Source organism: Manis javanica, chromosome 17 (genome assembly GCF_040802235.1).
Source record: "Manis javanica isolate MJ-LG chromosome 17, MJ_LKY, whole genome shotgun sequence".
In the NCBI taxonomy this organism is placed as follows: Eukaryota; Metazoa; Chordata; class Mammalia; order Pholidota; family Manidae; genus Manis; species Manis javanica.
This window is the reverse complement of record NC_133172.1, coordinates 21,219,165-21,236,997: the sequence shown is the minus strand read 5'-3', so window position 1 is coordinate 21,236,997 and position 17,833 is coordinate 21,219,165. Positions and strand designations below refer to the sequence as shown.

Below are 17,833 nucleotides of genomic sequence, written 5' to 3'. Positions count from 1 at the left end.
TCTGTTCCATTGGTGTATGGGTCTGTTCTTGTGCCACTACCAAATTGTCTTGTTCCCGATCTTAGCAGAAAAGCTTTCAGCTTCTCACTGTTAAGTATGATGTTGACTGTGGGTTTTTCATGTATGGCCTTTATTATGTTGAGGTACTTGCCCTCCATACCCATTTTGTTGAGAGTTTTTATCATGAATGGATGTTGAATGCTTTTTCAGCATCTATGGAGATGATCATGTGGTTTTTGTCTTTCTTTTTGTTGATGTGGTGGATGATGATGATGGATTTTCGAATGTTGTACCATCCTTGCATCCCTGGGATGAATCCAACTTGGTCATGGTGTATGATCCTCTTGATGTCTTTTTGAATTAGGTTTGCTAATATTTTGTTGAGTATTTTTGCATCTATGTTCATCAGGGATATTGGTCTGTAATTTTCTTTTTTTGTGGTGTCTTTGCCTGGTTTTGGTATCAGAGTGACACTGGCCTCATAGAATGAGTTTGGAAGTCCCAAACTTTTGTACTAATTAAAATGGTCTTTTATGAGAAGCAGGATTTATTTGGAACAAGAGCCCCATCCTGGCAAATAGAGACAGCTTTGCTTTAACCCCAGTGACAAGTGTCTGGATTCTGGGGAGATAGATTTATCTGTCTCCAATATATGCTGGAGTGGTTCTTAGCCCAACAGGCATGGGGAGTTAGAAAGTTCTACTCTGGACACCGCTGGGAAGTTGACATTTTTTCTCCTTTGATCTTATTCAGTTTGTGCATTTCAAAGAACTATAACAGAGTCCAAAACTCTGACCTGAGCTCCAGTAAACAGTTTTGCCTACCTTTTTCTTCAGGCAAAATGACTGATTTTATGATCCAGACTACTCAGAGATGCTCATTTATGTTTATAGGTTCTCTTGAAAACCCTGTTCAAAATAGGAGATGAGAATCACAGGGAAAATACTTTGACGATCACAAAGAAAACAAAAGGCAACAAAATTCTGAGAGATACTTTTTCTTTTTTTTAAAAAGGAAGACATTTAAAAATGGAGAATGGATACTTGAAAACTTGTTTAATTAAATGCATGACATTAAAATATGTCTTAATGACACTGAAGACAGATGAAGAGAGAGGGAGGGAGAGAAGAAAAAGAGAGAGCAGTTGTGCTGAAGAGAAGTAGGAGGAGTAAGTGAGAGAAGGTAGAGGAGAGGACGGAGAGGAGGGCCGACCTCCATGTCTTGGAGAGGAAGGAGGTGGAGAAAGAGCAGGACAAGCCCATTTTGTGTGATCCAGCACCAAACCTGAAGGGCTGTTATTCCACTAACCACCATTAACAGATTTTCCAGATGCTTTTTTCCCTTAGGCTTCCAGCAGCTTGGAATAGTGCAGTGGGTCTCAGCAGGGAGCAATTTTGCCCTCAGTGGACATTTGGCAATGTCTGGAGACATTTTTGGCTGTCACAACTGGGGTGTGGGGGTCCTGGTGTCTAGTGGGTAGAGCCCTGGGATGCTGCTAAACACCCTACAGTGTATAGGACAGTCCCCTAGCACAAAAATGTCGCTCCTGTCATTGGCTGAGAAAGCCTGGAATAGTGTGACACAGAGCAATTAATGTCTGAACCATGATAGGCAGTGATCAAAGGAGTGGTGTCCATTAAAACCTGGGGGATCGGCTCCACTGTCCCCCCACCCCTTTAGAAGTGGCCTGGGATCCTGCAGGAGCAAAGTACTAATGTGTGCACCCCTCATTCTGTGTTTCAGGGCACACACCAACGCAATCTCTAACTGTTGTTTTACCTTCAGTGGCCATTTCCTGTGTACAAGCTCTTGGGATAAAACCTTAAAAATATGGAATGTCCATACAGGGGAGTATCGAAACAGTGGAGCCTGTGTGACTCTGATGAGGGGCCACGAAGGTTCTGTGAGCTCCTGCCAGTTTGCGAGAGACAGTGAGTAATTAACACGTAGAAGGGTTCCACACCCACGGAATGCCAGGGCAGAGTTACTCATGTTCCATTCACATGGATTTTCCTTAGGACAGAAGCAATTTCTGATGATGCCAACAGTGAGGGCGATTTATTTTCTACCAGAACAAAAAAGCCAAAAGGTAGATTCAGAGGCACAAGTTGGCAAGTGATGGGAACTCAGCTCAATGTGGCTTAAGAAACAAAAGTTATTTGTTACCTTTCATAATGAGAAAGTCGAAGGGCAGGTCTCATTTCAGGTGTGGCCAGGTCCAAACACTCAGAAAATACTGTCATGGAGCCAAATTTTCTGCTCCGTCCCTTAGCTTGGCTTCTGTCTTGCATTGGCCTTTCTCCTCAAGGAGGCAAAGATGGCCTCTGGTGGTCCAGCCAATAGTAGTTCTGGCCACTGGCAATCCAGAGGAAGGGAAATCCTCTTTTAGAGGGTGCTGGCACAAGTCCCAGAGCATACTCTTACTGGCTTAGCTTGGCACACATGTTCATCTCTGAACCAATCACTTTAGTGGGATGAGCCACTCTAATTGGTCAGATCTGGGTGACTTTCCCACCCCCAGATCTAGAGTACCCTTCAACCAGAGGGACTGAGAGGGTGAGGGGTGTCTCCCCTTGAGAAACTAGGGAACTGGTGCTGAATAAAGAGGCAAGGATGAGAACAGGGCCATGACAGGATGCTGCCTCAGGTCATTAGCCGCAGGGAGGGAAGTGATGGCTCCTGACACTCAGGAACCAAATATTTGACTCCTCCATCCCGGAGGGAAGTGGGGCTCGCTCTATGGGTGTGGGAAGGCATCTAGCCAGTACACATATAAGCAGGGCCAGATTGAGAAATAGCTAGGGCATTTTCAGACAATGTTCCTTCTTTAGAAGCAGTCTCTGTGGAAGGCAGACCGTGCCATGAGATATCCCATCAGCTTCTGTCCTTTTTTGCCCTCAGAGTTGCATGCGGTCAGTGCACTACTATTCGCAGATTCTGTATTTCAGAATTCGTCTACTGGCTAACATATATTTGTAACTCTTAATCAATAATCAATGCACTTCTGAGTGCAGAGTGGTGACACATTTGAGTTAGCCTATGCACACACTCCTGGCTGAGGACTAGTAAGGTGACCCTCTGCCTTCTTGTTTCAGCTCTGTTATTGTAAAGTGTCCTATTTGTGGCCTATTGAGTGCCACTGCTTTGCATTTTTATGCTTTTTGTTGGTGTTGCCACTGTTTTAAATAACCCCCAATGGCAGTACTGACATACTGTCTAATGTTCTTAAACTCAAGGAGGCTGTGATGCGCTTATGGAGAAAATACATTGTTTGATAAGCTTCATTCAGGCATGAGTTATAGCACTGATGGCCATGAATTTAATGCCACTGAATAAACAGTATGTATCAAATAGAGTGTCTTTCAACAGGAAAGGAAATAAAACAAGGTTATGTATTGATTAGTTAATGAAATGTTGTGACCAGAGGCTGGCAGGAACCTAACCCTGTATTTTCCCTAGAAGCAATGGTTTAGTATTTGCTAATTCGGTTTGGGATGGTTTCACTGAACATTACTACCATGAACAATGAGAATTGTTATTGGTTGGGGGTCGTTAAGACATGCCAAGAAGGGGTTTGAGTGTTCTTAGAGTGAGCCACGGCAGTACCCCCAAAATGAATCCTCAGTCCCCTTTGACCCCACCAGAGGAGGAAGAAGTTGACTGGGGAAGATGACGTCCCTCCTTGCACTGAGACCTTCCTTTTGTGTTACAGCCTCTCTTCTTGTGTCTGGAGGGTTTGACAGGACTGTGGCTATTTGGGATGTAGGAGAAGGCTACCGGAAGCTCTCCTTGAAGGTACCAATGCCAGCGTTACATAGAGGATCTGAGCTTCATTTCATGACACGTTGGGTCCTGGGTGCTAGGGATGCAGTAGTGGTTGAGATACACCTAGATGTCCTCAACGGAGCTGACACCTCAGTGGGGAAGGATGGACAAAAAGCCAACAAGAATTCATCAACAGTAATGCATGAAACAAACCACAACAGGGGGATGTGCTAGAAATAGATTCCAAGGACTAATCCACAGTGGATGAGTAGGGAGGGCTTCCTGGAGAAGGTGGCACTTAAACTGAGAACTGGCAAAGAAAGACTGGGTGAGTGAGGATCTTGGGGAAAGGCATTCTAGGCAGATGGAACAGCAAATGCAAAAACTCAGAGGTGGGCAAGTGTCTAAGAACAGCAGAAATTGCCATGCAGAAGGATGAATGCATAAGGAGGCATGCACAGAAAGCTGTGGGGCTCCAAAATGGCAGGTGTCAACTGAATGCTTTTGGCTACAAGTTAGAAGAGACTCAACTACAAGCGGCTATCTAATAAGGGTTGGATTGTCCTACACATCAAGAATCCAGACGCTAGGCAGTTCCAGCATTGGCTGCCTTAGTCTTTACACTTTGTGTTTCACCTTAAATGTTGTTGATGACACAGAAGCACAGTTAGTTGTTCTTAAACATAAGCAACACTGGGTTCCTGACTTTGTGCTTTTGTTTATGTTCTTACAAAGGCTTTTCCTCTAGGCCCTCATTAAAATTCTGCTTTCTTTAGGGCCATAATGACTGGGTGATGGATGTTGCCATTAGCAATAATAAGAAATGGATCCTGTCTGCTTCAAAGGTAAAAGTGGCCAGCCTTTGAGTGACTTAAAATCTCTATCGCATTTGTGAAACTTGGTGTTAACAGAAGTGTTAGTGTCAAGTAAAACTCCTGTGTGGGCTCAGTCTGAGGGCCCTGCCTGGACAGGCCATTCCCATCCGGGAAACTGCCTGGAAATATGGAAAGAAGGTCCTGCCATCTGTTCCTATGGGGAGTTGCCAGGTTTTTCTGTGTCTGCATCATTGACATTTGACCTTCGCTGGGACAAGGGCCTACCCAGACTAGTGAGGGATGGAGCCAACAGGGGGTGTGAGAGAGGTCTTGGAAGATGTCAGCTCATGGGTGAGTATCAGAGACCACCCTGAGGTCCCTGGTGGGTCTTCCCTCCCTGCATTACATCCTGGGATTCCTGTGTGAATAGCCCATAACTAATCCAGGATATCCGGAGGGCTGTCATGCAGGTGTGAGTGCCAGAGAAGTTGGGGTCTCACCTTGCCCCCTTTATTACAGCCATTTAATTCCCTGGGCTGGGGATTTCTAGGTCTGTGGACTGTGGGCAAGGCATTGCCCACCATGAGCAACTTGTTAGAGAGCCAACCTCAGACACTGCCACACCTGACAAAAAACTACTAATATAATATGTAATAAAAATGCTATGCCTGAGTGTTAGTGCTTTAACATAAAAGTATGGAAATGATTTTGTCAATTACACATCAGTAAAGCTGAAAAAAGTAAATACACAAAACAAAATGTGAAAAATGAGTGTTCATTTGAAATGATGTCTTACTGTATTTTTTACTTTTCTGCTGTATAAATGCTATTATTTAAAATAATGGATTAGTTAATACAGCAATTAGTAGTAATTAACACTAGAACTAATCAAACAAATATGTTTAAGAAAAACAAAAATATTTTATGTTTCTTTATGTCCTATAATACAGCAATTTATTTGGACATAAAAAATCTTTACTGGATATTTTGTAGGCTATATTAATGTATATTCTTAAGATAACATAAATGTAAGGCTTTGAAAAAAGAATATAAATATAGTATGATTGATTAAATAGAGATTAGTTATATTTATTTATGTATTTATTTTTTCCAGCTTTACAGAGACATAATTGACATATTGTATAAGGTGTGCAACCTGTTGATTTGATATACTTCTATATTACCAAATGATTATCACCATGGTTTAGCTGACACCACCTGCATGTCACAAAGTTATCATTTCTTTTCCGTGGTGAGAATATTTAAGATCTATACGCTTAGAAAATTTCAAGTATGTAATACAGTATTATTAACTATAATCACTGTGCTGTACATTAGACCCTTACTCATCTTATAGCTGGAAATTTGTACCCTTTGACCAACATCTCCCATCTTCCCCCATCCCCATCTCCTGGTAGCCACCACCCTACTCTCTGTTTCTATGAGTTCAGCTTTTTAAAATTCCACAATAAATGATATCACACAGTATTTATCTTTCTCTGCATGGCTTATTTCACTTAGCATAATGGCCACAAGTTTGTTCATGTTTATTGCAAATGGCAGAATTTCCTTCTTCCTCATGATTGACTAATATTCCATTATCTGACTATCTATCTATCTATCTATCTATCTATCTATCTATCTATCTATCTATCTAATTTTCTTTATCCATGCATCTGTTGACAGACTCATAGATTGTTTCCATATCTTGGCTATTGTGAATAATGCTGCAGTGAACTTGGGAGTGCAGATATCTCTTGGAGAAACTGTTTTAATTTCCTTGAGATATGTATATATACACACACACACACACACACACACACACACACACACACACACACACACAAGTAAGAATCCTGGATCATATGGTGGTTCTAGTTTTAACTTTTTGAGGCACTTCCATTCTGATTTCCATGGCGGCTGTACCAATTTACATTTCCACCAACAGTGCACATTCCCTTTTCTCCATATCTTTTCCAACACTTGTTATCACCTGTCATTTTGGTGATAGCCATTCTAACAGGCATGAGGGGATATCTCATTGTGGTTTTGATTTCCATTTCTCCAATGATTAGTGATGTTGAGCACCTTTTCATGTATTTGTTGGCCATTTGCATGTCTTCTTTGGAAAGATGTCTATTCATTTCCTCTGCCCATTTTTCAGTTGGATTTTTTTTTGTTTTGTTATTGAGTTGTATGAATTCTTTACGTATTTTGGATATCAACTTCATATCAGATATATAACTTGCAAATATTTTCTCCCATTCTGTAGACTTCCTTTTCATTTTCTTGGTTGTTGCTTTTATTGTGCAGAGCCTTATAGTTAAATATAGTTCCATTTATTTATTTTGCTTTTATTGCTTGTCCTTTTGGTGTCATGTCAAAAAAATTGCTGTCAAGACCAATGTCCATGAGCTTCTTCCCTGTGTTTTCTTCTAGGAGTTTTATGATCAAGTCTTATGTTTGTCTTTAATCCATTTTGATGTAATTTTTGTGAGTGATGTGAGATAGGTGTCCAATTTCACTTTTCTGCATTAGGTTAATTAGTGTTCTCAACACTATCTAAAGAATGAAAAAACTAACCTTTCCCCATTGAATATTCTTGGTTTCCCTGTCAAATATTAGTTGACTGGATATGTGATGGTATATTTCTGAATTCTCTATATTTATGCCAGTACCCTACTGTTTTGATTACTATAACCTTGTAGTATAGCTTGAAATTAACAAGTGTGGTGCCTCCAGATTTGTTCTTCTTTCTTAGAATTGCATTGGCTATTCAGGTCTTTTGTCTGTGGTTCCAGACAAATTTTAGGATTGTTTTTGCTAATTTTATGAAAAATGTCATTGAAATTTGGATAGGGATTGCAGTGAATCTATAGATAGATTTGGGTAGTAGAGACATTTTAATGTAATAAATTCATCTTATCCATGAACATAGGGTATTTTCCATTTGTTTGTCTTTTTAAATTTTTTTCATCAAAATCTTACAGTTTCTAGATCTTTCATTTCCTTGGTTAAATTTATTCCTAAGTTTTTTATTGTTTTCAACGCTATTGTGAATGGGATTGTTTTCTTTATTTCTTTTTCAAATGTTTCATTGTCAGTGTATAGAAACAAAACCGATTTCCATATGTTTATTTTGTATTCTGCAACTTTACCGAACTTGATTAGTTCTAAAAGTATTTTTGTTGTGTTGTTAGGATTTTCTATATATAAGATCATATCATCTGTTAGCAGAGGGAGTTTTACTTCTTCCTTGCCAATTTCGATGCTTTTTATTTCTTTTTATTGCCTGATTGCTCTGAATAGAACTTCCAGTACTATGTTGAAAAGGCATGGTGTGAGTGGGGACCATTGTCTAGCTCTTGATCTTAAAGGAAGAGCTTTAAACTTTTCACTGTTGAGTATGATATTAGCTGTGGGTTTGTCATATATGACCTTTATTATGTTGAGGTGTGTTCCTTCTATACCTGACTTGATTATTTTTATCATAAAAGTTTGTTTGCCAAATGCTTTTTCTGCATCTACTGAGATGATTATATGCTTTTTATCTTTCATTCTATTAATGTGATGTATGTATCACATTTACTGATTTATGTAAGTTGAATCATCCTTGCCTTCCAGGGATAAATCCCACTTTATCATGGTGTATGATCCTTTTAATATTATTAATATTTAATTCAAAACAATAATGTCCTCATTCAATGAGGCCAACATTATTCTAATACCAAAGCCAGGTAAAGAATCACAAGAAAAGAAAATTACAGACCAATATCCCTTATGAATATGGATGCAAATATGCCCAACAAAATATCAGCAAACAACAGTTCATTAAGAGGATTAATCACCATGATCACATGGGATTTATCCCAGGAATACAAAGGTGGTTCATAACGAGAAAATCGATATAATACATCCTGTTAATGGAACAAAGGAAAAAATATGACCATCTCAACTGACACAGAAAAGGCATTTGACAAAATCTAAACCCTTTCATGATAAAACTCTCAGAAAATTCTTTGACATAATGCAAGGTATTTCTGAAAAACCCATAGCAAACGTCATACTCATTGGTGAAAGAATAAAAGCTTTCTCCCAAGGAAACAAGACAAAAATTCCTGCTTTTGCTGCTGCTATTCAACGCTGTACTGAATGTTCTAGCCAGAGCTATTAGACAAGAAAAATAAATAAAGACATCCAAACTGGAAAGTAAAAGGTACAACTATCTCTGTTCACAGATGGTATGATTGTATACAGAGAAAATCCCCAAGAGTCTGTAAGACAACTATCAGAGACAATAATGAATCCAACACAGTTTCAAGGTACAAGATCAATACACAAAAATCAATTGTGTTTCTTTACACCAGCAATGAAGAATCTGAAAGGAAATTAAGACAGCAATTCTATTTAGAAGGCCACCTAAAAGAATACTTAGGAATAAATATAACCAAGTAGGTGAAAGACTTGTACACTGAAAACTACAAAATGTTGCCAAGTGAAGTTAAAGAGGGCATAAATAAATGGAAAGACACCCAATGTTCATAGGTAGGAAGACATAACATTGTTAAGATTCAGTATTACCCAATGTGATCTACAGATTCAACACAATCCCTATCAAAGTACCAAGAATAAAGTTGAAGGACTCACAATTCCCAACTTTGAAACTTACTATAAATCTATAATAAATAAAACAGGACAGATATATAGACTAATGTAATATATAATAGAAATCCCAGAAATAAACCCTCACATATACAGTCATTTGATTTTCTACAAGGGTGCAGACCATTCAATGGGGGAAAGGACAATCTTTTCAACAAATAGTGCTAAGAAAACTGGATATCCACGTGCATAAGAATGAAATTGGACCCATACCTTACACCTTATACAAACATTAACTCAAAATGGATCAAAGACCTGAACTTAAGAGATAAAGCTACAAAATTCTTAAACATTGGGGAAAATATTCATGGCATTGGCCTAAAAAAATGAGTCCATGGATATGACAATAAAAGCATAGCCAACAAAAGCAAAAATAAATAAGTTGGACTTCAACAAAACAAAACTTTTGTGCATCAAAGGATACTATCAAGAAAGTGTAAAGCAACCTACTGAATGGGAGAAAATATTTGCACATCATATATCTGATAAGGGATTAGTATCCATAATATGTAGAGAACCCCCAAAATGGGCAAAGGACTTAAATAGACATTTCCCCAGAAAAGATAAACAAATGGTCAATAAGCACATGAAAGATACACAACATTGTTAGTCATTTGGGAAATGCAAATCAAAATCACAATGAGGTACAACTTCACACCTACCAGGAGGTCTATAACTAAAAAAATGGAAAATAACAAGTGTTCTTGTTATTTTGACAAGGTTATAGAGAAACTGGAACTGTTGCACATTGCTGATGGGAATGTAAAGATGGTACAGCTGCTGTGAAAAACAATTTGGCAGTTTCTCAGAAGGTTATACATAGAGGTATCATATGATCCAGAAATTCCATAATTCCAGTATATACCAAAAGAACTGAAAGCTTGAACTCCAGGAGATTCTTATGCACCCATGTTCATAGCAGCATTATTCACAATAACCAAAAGATGGAAGCAATCCAAATGTCCATAAGCAGATGAATGGATAAACAAAATGTGGTATATACATACAATGGAATATTACCCTGCTTTAAAATGAAAGGAAATTCTGACACATGGTATAATATGGATGAACCTTGATAACATTACACTAAGTAAGTCAGTCACAAAAGGACAAATATTGTACTATTCCCCTTCATGAAGTACCTGGAGTTGTCAAATTTATAAGGACAGAAAGTAGAATGGCTGTTGCCAGGGCTGGGGGAGGAAAGAAGGAGGGTTATTGTTTAATGGGTATGTATTTTTTGTTGGGGATAATGGAAAACATTTTGGTATAGATAGTGGTGATGGTGACAAAATATTGTGAATATGTTTAATGTTACTGAATTATACACTTAAGAATGATTACTATTATGTTATGTGTGTTTTACTACAATTAAAAACCCCAGCAATGACATATTTCTCTCTGTGCCATATAACAGTAGGATATGTTTACTTCTCTGTTTCCTTTTCCAGCACTACTTCTCTGAATTGCCTGAGGACATCTTTCTTCTCTTTTATGTAGTGTGAGTCCTCTTATGTTGTTCTTGTTCAAGACTGTTTTGGCTATTTTGAAGTCCCTTAAATTTCTATATGAACTTAAGACCAGTTGATTAAGTTCTACAATGAAGTCATCTGAGATTTTCACAGGGATTTTGTTGAATCTATGTAACATTTTGGGGGTTAATTATTGTCATCTTAGCAATATTAAATTTTCTGATCCATTGAAAACAAGATGTCTTTCTATTTATTTTTGTCTTCTTTAGTTCCTTGCAGATATTTTTTAGCTTTTGGTCTATAAGTTTTGCACTTCTTTTGTTAAATTTATTGCTAAGCATTTATTCTTTTGATGTTATTCTAAATGGGGTTGTTTATTTAATTGCACTTTCAGGTTGTATATTGCAAGAATATAAAAATACAATTGATTTTTATATATTGACTTTATATCCTGCAATCCTGCTGAAATTACTAGTTCTAATAGCTTTTTTGTTGATTCCTTAGGATTTTCTATATGTAAGGTCATGTAATCTTCAAATATAGATAGTTTTACTTCTTTTCCAATCCAGATGTCTTATATTTTATTTTCTTTCATATCACTGTCTTTGGGGAGATAAAAAAACTTCTGATTGATTTGGAAGAACTTGCTGTCTCAGTTCAGACTCGTAAGACTTAGTGTCCATGTGTACTTTCACATTCCCTTTCCACCATATGGAAGCCCAAATTCTTTTCCTCGTATCATGTGGTATTCTTTGTTCTGGTTATTTACCCCTCTCATCAGCTTTTACATGTCTGTATCTGTAATTATTCTCAGTTTCATTATTTGAACTCTTAGAAAACATGACCACAACATTCACAATGTTAAAATTTTTACCAGCGCTATCTTGAAAAAGCAAACAGTTAATCAAGGTAAAATCAAAGACAGACTGTTAACACTCCTAATGACAATGCAGTTAAACTGAATATTTAAATTGCATCACTGGGAGTGAATCACGGTAATGGATTTAAAAACCCCAGCAATGACATATTTCTTTCTGTGCCATATAACAGTAGGATATTTTTACTTCTCTGTTTCCTTTTCCAGTAGACATTCCTGTAAAATGCAAATTGTGAAAAATAGTGACAGCAACTATGGAAGCTGGGTCATCTATCCATATCCATTTGGCATTGGAAACAGTTCTGCTTTCAGTTCGTATTTTGGGGGCCACTGTGTGGGTTTTGTTCTTTTTCCCCAAACTTCTACACCCACTGCTGAAGAAAGAGCCTTTTTAAACCCTGAATGGGTTTTGCCATGATGTGGGATTTTCAGTGCTAAGTCTGGGCTGGTCCTGGAGAAACCAGGACAGTTGGTCACCCTAACGCTGCTCCTCTGCAGGCTGAGGTTCTCCGCATGGAACCTGGATGTGATACACCTCTCTGGTCCTCCCAGCCTAATGAGACCATTTTGTGACTGCTGGTTTAACTTGTTTTAGGATAAGACCTTGAGACTATGGAATATTGAAGAAATTGACCAAATTCCTTTGGTAATCAAGAACCGAAAGACCCTGGGCCTAAAGGTGAAACAGGTTGGTATTGGGTAAAATTAAACTCAGTGAAGGCTTTCATTAGTTCCCTCTATAAATTAATTTATTCTCTGGACAAACAGTTGGTAAAACCATGAAGCAAACAGATTGAAATTCTTGCCCGGAGAAAGCTTATGTTCTAAAAGGGGAGAGAATGATTATAGAAACAAGAAAAATATGTAATAAGGTACTCTGCACTAAGTAGTTTGGAAAATAATAACATGGGAAAGGGAAATGGGAGTTCTGGGGGCTGCAACATTTTAGAGGGTGGTCAGGATAGTCTCACTGAGAAGGTAGTGAGGGGGTGAGCCGTGCAGGTGTTCAGGGGAAAACGTTCCCAGCAGAGAGAACAGCTGGTGTGGAGACCCCGAGACAAGAGGGAGCCAGGTGTGTTTGAGGAGCGGAGTGAGTGAGGGGCAGTGGGAGGAGAGGAGGCTGAGGGAGCACCTCCAGAGGAGAAATGGCTGCACACACTGCTGGACACCGGGTGAGCCTCCTAGGCTTCAGCAGCAGACCCCCTGGCTGGGTCCACATTGCCCCATTTCCCATGGAAGGGGCTCAGCTGTCTGTGTTTCTCTGGTGGAGGGTCTTGGTGGTAGGGTGGGCCATCTGCTTTGCCAGTTACAGCCAAGGCTGGCCACAGAGGCTCTCTCTGGGCAACGGAGGCCAGTCCCTGCAGCCTTGCAGTCAGACAACTGGCTGTCACCTTGAGAGGCCCTCTAGAGTCCACCTTCCCTTGGAATCCTGGCGCCACCCAGGCTTGCCTCCTCTCAGAAGGCCTGGCTGAGAGCCACTGCTTCTGGGAAAGGCTAACTTGGGAAGAGCACTGCAGGCAGGGGGGTGAGTGGTGGGACCCACGTGGGCCTCACCTTTGTGGCTAGCTGGTCCTCATGGCCTCTGTGGCCTCTGCGGCCTCTGTGGCTGTGCTGGCCCTCAGGCAGGCCTTGGAAGCTGATGAGCTGCAGAGCCGTGCTTGTCAGAGTCCTTCACCTGCCGCAGGAGCTGCCTCCTCTGAGGCCTGTTTTTCTAGGGCTTGGCTGTGGGGACTTATGCCATAGAATAAGAAAAGTAAAGAATCTAATTGCTTTCTTGAAAAAGAAAGGAAAGAAAGAGACCTGCCTGAAGCTGTAGTGAAGATGAGCCCTCTGCAGTCGACTTCCTCTGAATCAGTATGAGACACTTCAGAGACAGATTTCCCAGAGGGCCGGCCCTGGGCGGGGTCTGCCCCACCTCTCCTGCAGGCCTTGGGCCTCAGAGCAGGCAAAGGGGGCAAAGGCCAGGGGCTCGCCATCTTGCAGGCTTGTCTCAGGCTTGCTGTGGTGAGAACCGCCGAGAGACCTCTGCCCATGGCCCGAGAGCCCACCCATGGTGGTGCTCCTGTTTGTGGGAGGCCGATGTGGTGAGCGAGCTATGCTGCCATATCCACTGTTCTGTGTGCTGTGGCTATTAACAGGCTCAGAGAGGAAGGAAGATGCTCAGCACCTTCATTATCTAGTAAAAATTCTTGCTGTGTTCAGGAATCTTGCCTCCTTGTTTCTCACGGTTCTAAGTTAGGTGTCCCCAGGATGTCAGGGAGTTAGGAGATAGTCTCAGCCCCACAGTCCTGCTCTGGACGGAGCAGAGGATGGGATAGACTCCTACCCACTGCCTCTCCACTGCCAAGTGGCTTACCAGTCCTGCCCCCCTGAACTCCCATGGCAGGGACCATGATATGACAGTACCAGCATAGCTCGTGTGGGGGAAGAGAGGGAGAAGCCTGTGCTCATGCTCTCAGTGGCCTGCAGTTCCCACCCTGTGGGGTTACAGACCTGGTAGAAGAGAGCAGCTCTGACCTGGGCTGTTCAAGGTGGTTGGATCAGGTGGGAAGGTTCACACTGCCTGCCTTGTTCCCCTCTGACCACCACCTCTTTTCTGCCCTTTTAAAATATTTCATGTCAGTGTGAAGGATGTGACAGGCCTTTCTCCACCTATGAAACTGATGTCTTTTCTGAAACAGTCAGCAAATGTGTGTTCTGCCGGATGGATTCAAAAGACTTGTCAGCAGAGACCTCATCATCAGGAGAGGATTCACCGGCAAAATGGTGCAGCCCAGGCAGTGCTGACTGATGGCCATGGGGCCTTCTGAGCACAGGCCACCTGCTATGTAGGTTTCTGCGCTTTGCAGGGACCGTTCTCTGGGGTCCCTCCCTAGCCAGGTGGGCCTGTCAGACTGGGGCAGGTGTTGAGCCCTGGCTGGGTTCCCACCACCATGACACCTCAGCTCCACAGCACTCTTGGGGATCAAACACTTTGGTTTTAATTTTTATGCAGAATAAATTTAGATTCCTTTAGAAAACAGGTGTGCAAGTGAATTCTAGAAGCATTTTTGCTATTTCTAAACTTAATTTCCTGGTGTTCATCCTGTCTCATTTTTGGAATACATTCTGGACCCACACTCTGGCCCATGTGTATGTATGGCTGTCTTCTGCTTCCACAGCATATGATACAACATAAATCAACAACTACAGAAAGAGCAAAGGTTTTCATTAACAAACATGAAGGGCTCCCTTTGCCATGGGGCATGGCTCACATGATTTCCATCAAATATCATTAGTATTGCCCCTTGGCCTGTTTTAAAAACTTAATTACAGGACTGATCTATTTAGTGTCAGTTGACTGGCATCCAATAATTCTGTCCATGAGCACCGTAACCTGGTAGTCATTATGTGAGCAGGTTCAGTGCTTGATACTGCTGTCCTCGGTCACAACCCTGCTGATTGCTCAGACTCAAGCTGGCTGTTCAGTATTTGTCCACTGATTTACGTGAATGATATATGAACGTGACAAAACTCCATGCCCTATGGCTAGAGGTCTCTCTTCTCTGTGAGAGAAGACATGCATAGATGTATTCTTCCCCACAGCTGATGAGGAAGGCTGAGCTGCATACACCAACAGTGTATGGGCACATGGGTTCTCAGAGGTTTTTTGCCATTACAAATAATACTGGCAGGACCCTTCTTGTGCATGCATTTTTTTGTAGAGACATTTCTGTGGATGCCAGCAGAGGAGTGGCTGGGTGAATGTGAAACAGGATAGGAAAGAGCAAGAGGGACTCCACTTAAAACTGAACTTCTGTCTTGGGGCTTAAAGGTTAAAAGGAAAAAGCTAGAATGACTTTAAAAACAAAGAATTTCCATTAACCATCCTTATGACTAACAATAAATTGACCATATTTTATAAGCTAGAACAAACACTCCCAGGAATTAGTAATCAGTCCCTGTTTTCACTAAGATCATTACCTTTAGTGAAGAATTTACAAAATTCTTTTGTGTTGAGCTTATCCAACAGAAGCATCAAAAAGGAGGCCCTGACCATATTTTGGGCAAGTCAGTGGAGCAATGTTTGCTGACCATGGAGTGGGCACTACTAGAAAGCACATAGTGGAGATAGCATCATGAGATAATTCGTTAATGCCATTCCTTCCCAGACCCCTTACCCTCTGAAACTGCCTTTTGTAAGCCAGTTTGCACAACTCGTTGCAGGAGCTCACATTCCTTTCTTGTCCGCTCCCTTGTATACAAGCTATCTCTAATAAACGCTGCCTGTATGCTTTTATATGAATTCAGTGTTTATTTCCCAAACACTGAAACTCAAGAACCTGGTCTTTGGGGGTCCAGGAACAAACGGATTATCAATGCTTGGTTTTGTTGTTGATCGAGGCCTCTAAAAAGTTTGGGACTAAGTGGCTGATGTGTCTCAGTGAGGAGACCCAGAAGGGGCACGTGAGAAGCCTGGATGGGGAGGACCTTGCCATGCTCCGGCAGCAGAAACCTTCCCACGTGCGATGGTGCCGCTCCAAGGCCAGAAGACCTGGGCCCATGAAGCTCTGGATCCCTCAGTGCCTGCTCTGGGCTCCAGGACTCTTCCTTGGCTCAGGGTCCCGGGAGAAGCGGCCTAGATGAAGCTATGGGTATGGTCTCAACAGGCGGTCGGATGATCCCAGGGTGGGGAAGGCGGTTGACCCCATGTTCTGAGTGCGGTCCCGGCCGCCAGTGCCCTGGCTCCGATGCATGGGCCCCGCGGGATATGCGCCCAGACCGTACGCCCGGGGAGCGGGCAGCCCGGCTGCACTGGAGCGGCGGGGGGTTGGCTCGCCGGTCAGCGTGGGGCCTTTCCGGGCGCCCCTTCTGCAGGGAAGTAGGCCTGGCCTTTGGGCAAGCATTCCTCCAAGACCGGCCACTTTGGCTCCACACCCGGGCGCGCACACTACAGAAGCCCAAGCGACCGGTCCGCGGAGAACCCGCGCACTGCGTACCACCCAAATTTTCGGCCTTCACCTCCAGTCAGTGGCCTCAGATCAATCACCCCTGGAGGCGGTTCCCACACTACGCACGCGCTGGCCACTGATATAACTTGTACGCATGTGCGCAGAGGATGGAGTAAATGCTGATAAGGAACAAATTCTGGCCGTGTTCTTGCGGGCGGCGCCGTGGCTTAGTTGGTTAAAGCGCCTGTCTAGTAAACAGGAGATCCTGGGTTCGAATCCCAGCGGTGCCTTCCCAGAGCGCGGAGTTAGTTTTACCCAAGTTCCCTTTTGCTCTAGAGCGCTCCTACCCCAGTTTCTCCTCAGTTTGGGGGTGTAAGAGTGCTCCTGAAGATCTATTTTAGCCAGGCTCCTGCCCGCGAAGAGGGAGTTGGGGTGATGGGCCTCCTCGGACTACGCCTCGCGCGCGCCCGCGAGATGCAGGGTGTCCTCGATGCGAACACTACAGGAGGGCTCTCCTGTGCGCGGCGCGGGGCTCCCCGTTGTTCTGGTACGCGAAGGGCTGTAGAAACACGCGGGCGGGTGATGTCCGCGGCCAGGGACCGGAGGTTGAAGAAGCCCCACGTGGTTAGCGAGGAACGGATGTGCCCCGCGGCTGCGTTGGGGAGGCGAACTGGGCTCTGCATTTTTCCGGGAAGCAGCCGAGGACGCCTGGCCTAGCGCCCCAGTCCTGCTGACCGACTCCTCCCTCCAAACTGTGGCCGGTGTCACACGGCACAGTTGAAGAGTGGGCTTGGCGAGGCCAAGTGAGGCCCGAAGTCGCTGGCCCTAATGAGATGTGGCCAGTGTGATTCTCAGGCCGATGGAAGTATGAAAACAACCGGAGGAACGAGCAGATGGGATTCCCTGTGCTGTTTAGAGACGGCTTCTCCTGAGGACCAGAGGCTATGTGTGAGGCTGACCCTTAAGGTCCGGGGCGTGGCTGCTAATCTCCGGGGGTGTACAAATATACGGTTTGGGGCCTGACTCGGAGCAATTGCATCTGAATCTCAGGGAGTGCAGTGAGGCATTGCAATTAAAGCCGCCCAAGAATTCATGTCAAACTCAACAAAACTCATGTCGATGCAACAGGACAATCCGAACGAGCTGCCGAAATTGCAGTTATAGTATTAGCCTGTGCTCCTAGTAGTCAAATTCACCTGCCCCAGGAAGCACCTCTTCTCTCTGTCCCTCCCATAGTCTGAGTTTATTGTCTGCTTTTTCTCTATTTTGGGGGTTCAATTCCTGCCCTTTGCAGCTTGGTTGATTTTGATT

General features: G+C 42.7%; 1 protein-coding gene and 1 non-coding gene across 5 annotated transcripts in view; both read left to right on the top strand.

The window, feature by feature from the left end:
* WDR88 (WD repeat domain 88) overlaps window positions 1-14,611 on the top strand; it is a 37,885-nt gene extending 23,274 nt beyond the window's left edge. The window contains exons 7-12 of one of the 4 annotated variants that reach the window (XR_012126584.1): window positions 1,744-1,931; window positions 3,713-3,795; window positions 4,542-4,610; window positions 10,694-10,743; window positions 12,187-12,279; window positions 14,215-14,350. Coding sequence is in view for 3 of the 4 variants with exons in the window: in XM_073225677.1 (XP_073081778.1) it covers window positions 1,744-1,931; window positions 3,713-3,795; window positions 4,542-4,610; window positions 12,187-12,279; window positions 14,215-14,382 (601 nt within the window). In the remaining variant the exon portion in view is untranslated. Of the gene's footprint in view, window positions 1-1,743; window positions 1,932-3,712; window positions 3,796-4,541; window positions 4,611-10,693; window positions 10,931-12,186; window positions 12,280-14,214 lie in introns of those variants that run through there. The other 3 variants (XM_073225678.1, XM_073225677.1, XM_073225679.1) reach the window with 3 other exon arrangements.
* Window positions 14,612-16,738: 2,127 nt separating this feature from the next.
* On the top strand, window positions 16,739-16,812 carry TRNAT-AGU (transfer RNA threonine (anticodon AGU)). Its single transcript has one exon. It is a non-coding gene; the product is annotated as a tRNA-Thr (tRNA).
* The last annotated feature ends 1,021 nt before the right edge of the window (window positions 16,813-17,833 follow it).